The following is a 6,501-nucleotide window of genomic DNA, read 5'->3' as shown; positions in this document are numbered from 1 at the left end:
CATGTGTTAATATGATTAATTAGAGAATATAAACACTTTTCCATGACAGACGCTGCATAGCAATCCATACACCTGCAAACTTTTGCGATAAAAGATAAAGCCTCCTGGCAAAGAGGCTTTCTCTCCGAGACCTGCTAATTGGCATTTGAATATGCTCAACTAATTAGTAATATGCAGATGAGGCTTGATTGGTTTGAATGCAAAGTGTAACTTGTGGCACAGTGGGATTCAAATTGTGCTGAGGTTTTTATTTCCTTACTTATCAAGATATGAAGATAATTGTAATTGTGATCATTTGCATACGTTAATGAATTTGCCTGATGCTTTTCAATCAGACGTGCAATAAATAATTGATGCCGTATCAGCATCTAGGCTGACACTTGGGACTTTTTTAATAGCTAAGCACATTATGGTGCCATTTTGATAGCTGCAACGCTAAGGAATAGCACACGTCAAGTTGCTTGATCAGAAACATTCAAAAGATAGTTCATCTTATTTTAAAAAAATGCTAACTGCTAAACATTGTCCACAACATGGTATTCCAGTGTCATATTTTTCTTCAAGATGTCTAATCATGACAAATGCCTTTTGTTTAAAACACTAACAGACCCAGGTGACATTATGTTTAGGTTCAAAAAGGACAAAAAAGGCCCAGTAAGACCAAAAGAACAAAAGTATTATTCAGTCAAATGTTACATGTGACTGAGATAATGTGAATAATCTTTTCATTCAATTTCAGACCCATAAAAACGCAGAAGAGCAACAAAGCAAAATCCTAAAGACAAGCATCAAACTTGAAAGGCATGCCAAAAAAATTCAAGGTCACTAAATGTGTGTGTGAGAGAGAGGGAGAGAGAGGGAGAGAGAGAGAGAGAGAGCGAGAGAGAGAGAACATTTAGGTGGGGAGAATGTGAGGGACAGGGCTAGAGCTGGGTGGCATTTTTTAATTGCAACATGGTAAACAGTTAATGCATCTGATTGTTTTGAAGCACTGAATGGAAAAAAGAGCTGCTCCCCTTAATTAGCCAGGCTCCAGATTAGGCCTTATTAAATTCAGACATGGGATCAGACCAAAGTTCAGCATCCCATGTGCAAATGCAGAAGAGATACCGTGCTCACAATTAATTGCTTCAGTAATGGTCAGAGCTCGAGCCCTTTAATTCCATTCCTATGGGTAATCAGCCTTGCACCACTGAGGGCGAAACTAAGTAACCAAACGAGAAAGCTAGAACACCAACACCCCCCCCCCCGTTCACTATTTCTTTTTAAAAAAAATCTAGTATGCTTTTATCCAGTGTGCTGTCAACATTTAGTACAAAACAGAGGGGCTATGGTTTCAAGTATTTATTTACCATTTGATAATTTCACATCATAAATAGACATCCTTTTAAGAAAAGAGGATGTTACATTTTAGACAATAGAATTCCAATGTAGCACACAATACCATTATAAAAAAATATTTACAGGTCACCTCCGAAATCTGAAGATGTATGAAGTCAACTGACTTGATATATATAAAAAAATACCCTGAAAACAAACTCCAAACAAAGAATGACTGAATGGCGGCTGAAAATGTTCAGATCTGCCTTGTATAAATTAAACTGACAGTTCTGACAGATAGATTACTGACAGTTCACCGACAGGGATGACTTACAGAAAACATGGCATTTGCAGTCCTAACAATGTATTTTAAGTGAAGCAATGTCGAAGGGAAAAAAAACGTATATACTTGATGCACATCTGGTTAGTTGAGTCTGTAGTTTTGCTGGTCTGCCCATATCACATGTGTACCTTATCAAAATAAGTGCTCCAATCCGATGGTTAAGTCATCCACGGACACAGAAAGGATCCAGGAATTGCAGAAGCCAAAAACACCAGAAGCTGAGAAGAAGTTGCTCCAGAGAGAAGTGCGGTTTGGAGAGGAACATGTCGACCAGTCAGCAACTTCTACCCTTCAGCAAACCTGAGACGAGAAGGAGAAAACTTGATGTGTATATCATTTGCAAAAGCCAGTGTATAGGACAGCCGATCACAGTGACATTGACCTACATGACTGTTTGAGACTGTTTAGAACTAGATCATTGCTATGAAATGGTACAGCAAAATAACCAAGCACAGTTCTGAAAAAAAGTCATGGTGAAGTCCGGACTATACTGTGCATAAACAACTCCCAAACACTTACTGACAAAGGAACAAAGCTGGAAAAAAAATAGTACTCTGGACATTCTCACAAACATGTCGTACAGTCCTAATTTTCCCATGTTGTAGAGAACCTTAGGACTGCACACCTAGGACTCTCACAAACATGTTGTGGTTTGAGCTATTGCCGGATCTATGCATTGCTTGTCAGTGGGAGCTGGTCTCAAGGACACACCTTCTGATCGGGCAGCACAGGGTTGCTCTGGAGGGGCTGCAGGTGACTGCTCAGTAGGGACCCGCCAGGACGGTCGTGCTCACAGAAGATGGTTCCGTTCACGTAGTGGAAGCGATCGCCCGGCATCAGTCGATTTCGGCAAGTGGCACAGGTGAAACACTGGAACAGACAACAATTCTGTTGATCTCCTATTCATGCAAAGTCAGGCCAACATCAGTAAGCACAGGTCTACTCTATAGCCTAGTAATTTTACTCTAAAGCCTAGTAATTTTACTGTGACTTATGATAATAATGATGATGATGATGGTCATGAAGATAATGGTAAGGTCTAAAATCTTCACCTTGAGGTGGTAGACATTGCCCTGTGCCCTCATCACCATCTCACTGGCAGGAATGGATTGTCCACAAGCACCGCATGCCCCTGAGTGACCAAACAGTCTGTGTAGGACACACACACACACACACACAACAAAAGGGGTTACTGCAGTGCATGGCAAAGACATGACAACTTTCTGACGGTCACGTGTAATGAACATTACACCCCTTGTAGCACTTTTCCCCTGTGAGATGGTTGGCAACGCTAACAGCACAGACAAAAACCTGCTCTGACTAATGCACTCTGAAAAGCACAGTCTCCTACTTATTCAAAAGGGGTTTTCATTCAAGGCAGAGATATTTGCAATGCAAAACAGTTCATAACCCTTTGCTAACTAACTTGATCGGTTGGATTTCTCACCATCTATAACTTCCTGCATGCCTCATCATCTGTAGCCCCTTTATCCTTTGAGCATTCTAAACAGCAGTATTCCATTACCAGTATATGTATCTAATAGCAAGCGGCAGTACAAAGATGAGTCAATTATACTAATACACCACAACCACAAGGTGGGTTCGGGAATCAAACCCAGGACAACTGATTGTCAGGCCGTGGCTTAACCGCTGTGCCACCACGCCTGCAGTGTGGCGCGTTAGCATGTATGGGCACCACAGCCTGTTAGGTACGGTTACCACAGTTTCAAACACTACATGTTGCAAGGTAGACTCTGAAGGACTCTTGGAACAGTTCTAGACTCTCTAAGATGTTAGCGTCCACTAGAACCTTCAAGTCAGTGCTCAGGTACTTAAATGGTTACTTCTGAGTGGTGTCCTATAAGTAAGGAAAGGGGTTAATATTCACCCACTACTTGGGGCTTACATAAAGTCGGAATAGAATCCCCATCATCACTGTGGAGCCGGATTCTCACCTGATGTAGTCGCTTCTGCATAGGATCATGCCGCCCTTGCTGTAGCAGGTGGTCCCGATCTCGCCCAGCTGGGCCTGACAGCAGGTGCACTTGAGGCAGCGCGTGTGCCAGTACCTCTCCATGGAGAAGAGCAGGAAGCGGTCGGCTATCCGGCCCCCGCAGCCCGCGCACGACCTGGGGGGAGACCCACTGCCAGGCACCTGACTGTTCACCATAGCAGAGCTGTGGAATCAATCACAGGGCTATTACAGCAAACACGGCAGTCCAACTCACACTGCTTTTCTATTTATAACCTCCAAGTAGCTTCTCTGCTGTGAGATCTGCTTCCATCCAGTCAGTCTGTTTTACTACAAAGGCACCGCTAGTTAATTAATGTAGCAAGCACACAGGCACATTTTGACAGAAAAAGCATGTAGTATATGCATAAACTATACACGTGGTAAATCACAGTGATACATATCCAAAGAAACACATATGTTTGGACAATTAACAAATCTAGGAAAGCTACAGATTCGTCCATCATAACTTTGACACACTGTCGAGATCATGATGGACAATGGTCTGTGCTAACAAACACATGTTACCTTGTGCATAATCAACACATGATGAGACCAAGTGAAAACAGAACCACCAGAGGTTACCCAGCCGTGGCTCTTTTGCCATTTTACATCCTGTTCTCACTTGAAAGCCACAGAACCTAGACAGAATCATCTGAATCTCTTCTGTAATCTCCATCAGAGAAATCTTTGGGAATGTGTTCTAAATTGCAGCCAAAGGACTTGACAATGGGCGGGGGGGCTTTTGGAAAGGGAGTGGGTAAATGTGGGCGAGGACTCGCACTCTTCATGTCTTCCATTAGGAGTCAGCCGGCACTGAAACCATCTAGATTAATGGGTGTCAGCCCACCCTAATTGTCTTCTCAAAAACCCTCTTGTGTGACTAATGCACTGGATAACCTAGACACTGGCATAGTGCTGTAAGCACTGAATCAACTACTTTTACTAAAGACTGCAAATGTAGGCTGCCGTGGTTGTTAATGAAATGACACACAAACATGTACACTAGTGCCACATTAATCAAATCCAATCAAGCCTTTTCTACTGTGGTTGCAGATCATTTCATTCTAGATCATTTACACATAAATAGACTGGAATTATTTCCTTTAAAACAAAAAACACAAATATGGCTACCAGCTAGACCAATAAATGCCACCTGCAATTAATTCATAAAACAGATCAAACTGGATATTTTTAAGAACTTGAAAACTTCCCAGATTATAATTGCCATTATTTTCAGTGGTTCACCTTAGCTGATACTATTAACACAGTCAATACAATTTAAGATTGATCAGGACAAGAATGCCTCTTTGCATCACTTCCGTGAATGCCTGGGTAAAGTGGGTAGTGTAAACCATAAGGATCAATGCTAAACCTTACATCTCCAGATCAAACTCTGTGAAGCAGATGGACATTATCTAAAGCTGATCTCTAAGCTGACAGGGAGTTTATTACTAAGACTCTTAGATTTGTGTCAATTAGGAAAGACTTAAATGAATCCTTAACAGCATAAAGACCTGTCAAAAGAAAGACGGGACCATGCGTAATGAACGTGAACGTTTCCAGATAGGATGGAACACCTGAACAATTGAAACTTGCCTTTAGAAAACTTGACCCATGATCAGTGACTGGTTGATATATTATCAGTAGCTGTAACTGATCTGCATTTATGAAACGTGATTTCTCCTACTTGAACTTGAGTTAACGTTGGCGCAATCACATTCTACGAGTCCACACGTCTTCCTCCCTTGGTATGCGTAAACATAATAGCCACTTCCAACTTTGCATTTCTTATAAAACACAATTGTAGCATGCTGAATAGGCTTGGGTTTCAACATCGATATTCTATTTAACTGAGAACCTGAATAGAGTGTTCCATTAAAACGAACAACATTCAACAACAATCAACCAGGTAAGGAAATTTATCTCACCCTAAAGTTCCTCGTTTGGACACCGTGATGAACTTTTCGACGGGTTGTTGTCCGTAATCCGAAAGGTACCGCTCAAATATGAAGACAGGAGAACGTTGTAAAAACTTCTGTGTGTAAAACGAAAAGTCCGCGCTCCCTCGAACAAATTGAAAACAAACGAAAAGCCTCTAATTAAATTATGCTCTCGGTAGCTACAGACTCCGCTTGAGATGCGCAAAGCAAACTAAGGATAATATGCATAGAGGTAAACGCTCAAAGTAGCCTAACCATTGTTCAAGCGCAAAATGGGTAGACATCAGAGCAACATGACATGGATTTACTGCACGGCTCACTCTCGGTGGCGGTGAAAGCGTAAATTATTTCAAAAAGGGTGTAGGAAGGATTTTAAATGGCTTCTCAGTGACGTTGTCGAGATTCATCCATTGCAGCCATTGAACGTTCAGGAGGAGGAGTGGCACTTGACAGGATGATCGATGTGCAAGGTTGGAATTATTGACTAGTCGCGCCCCCCTAATCATTTAGAAGGTATTACTTGCCGAAAGTCATCCACCGTCATGCCACTATTTTATAGTAAATTCTGCTGTTTGTGTCAGAATATTATAATCTCAGTTGGGCTGTAAAATAAATTTCATTTTCAAAATACAAATACACATTTGTGAGTGACATCCGCCTCAGAATGTTATCGTCTCCATATTAGCAAAGGCAGCAATAACAGTCCCATACTTTAGGCGAAATAAAATACTATTTCTTCTTCTGAGGTCTTTGTGAAAGCTGCTGTGTATATGATTAAGCAAAGTGAGATGATTATTTCTCCCTATTATTTCACACTGTAGCCCTACATCACTTTTCTAAATCTAGATAAGACTATGCCCCGTTTCATGATTATGCAAAAAGAA

General features: G+C 41.4%; 1 protein-coding gene across 1 annotated transcript; it reads right to left on the bottom strand.

The window, feature by feature from the left end:
* Window positions 1-1,329: 1,329 nt before the first annotated feature.
* LOC143106065 (LIM domain transcription factor LMO4-B) lies at window positions 1,330-5,974 on the bottom strand. The gene is made up of 5 exons (XM_076270241.1): window positions 5,606-5,974; window positions 3,619-3,840; window positions 2,716-2,812; window positions 2,375-2,533; window positions 1,330-1,963 (listed from the first exon to the last, which is right to left on the bottom strand). Exons 2-5 carry the CDS (start codon window positions 3,831-3,833, stop codon window positions 1,955-1,957), a joined length of 480 nt encoding a protein of 159 aa, XP_076126356.1. The 5' UTR covers window positions 3,834-3,840; window positions 5,606-5,974; the 3' UTR covers window positions 1,330-1,954.
* Between the last annotated feature and the right edge of the window lie 527 nt (window positions 5,975-6,501).

Source organism: Alosa pseudoharengus, unplaced genomic scaffold (genome assembly GCF_046254945.1).
Source record: "Alosa pseudoharengus isolate Yale_2024_CS ecotype anadromous, Long Island Sound unplaced genomic scaffold, YU_APseudo_1.1 YU_APseudo_1.1_scf_6, whole genome shotgun sequence".
NCBI classification, from domain to species: Eukaryota; Metazoa; Chordata; class Actinopteri; order Clupeiformes; family Clupeidae; genus Alosa; species Alosa pseudoharengus.
The sequence above is the reverse complement of the archived record's forward strand: the minus strand, read 5'-3'. Positions and strand labels throughout refer to the sequence as shown.

Bases quoted from the DNA above. Each gene is read 5' to 3' on its own strand.
- LOC143106065 (XM_076270241.1), bottom strand. From the start codon at position 3,833: ATGGTGAACAGTCAGGTGCCTGGCAGTGGGTCTCCCCCCAGGTCGTGC. The intron at 2,813-3,618 runs GTGAGAATCCGG...TGTCCTACACAG, and splicing joins TGCAGAAGCGACTACATCAG to ACTGTTTGGTCACTCAGGGG. The intron at 2,534-2,715 runs GTGAAGATTTTA...TGTCTGTTCCAG, and splicing joins GCAATGTCTACCACCTCAAG to TGTTTCACCTGTGCCACTTG.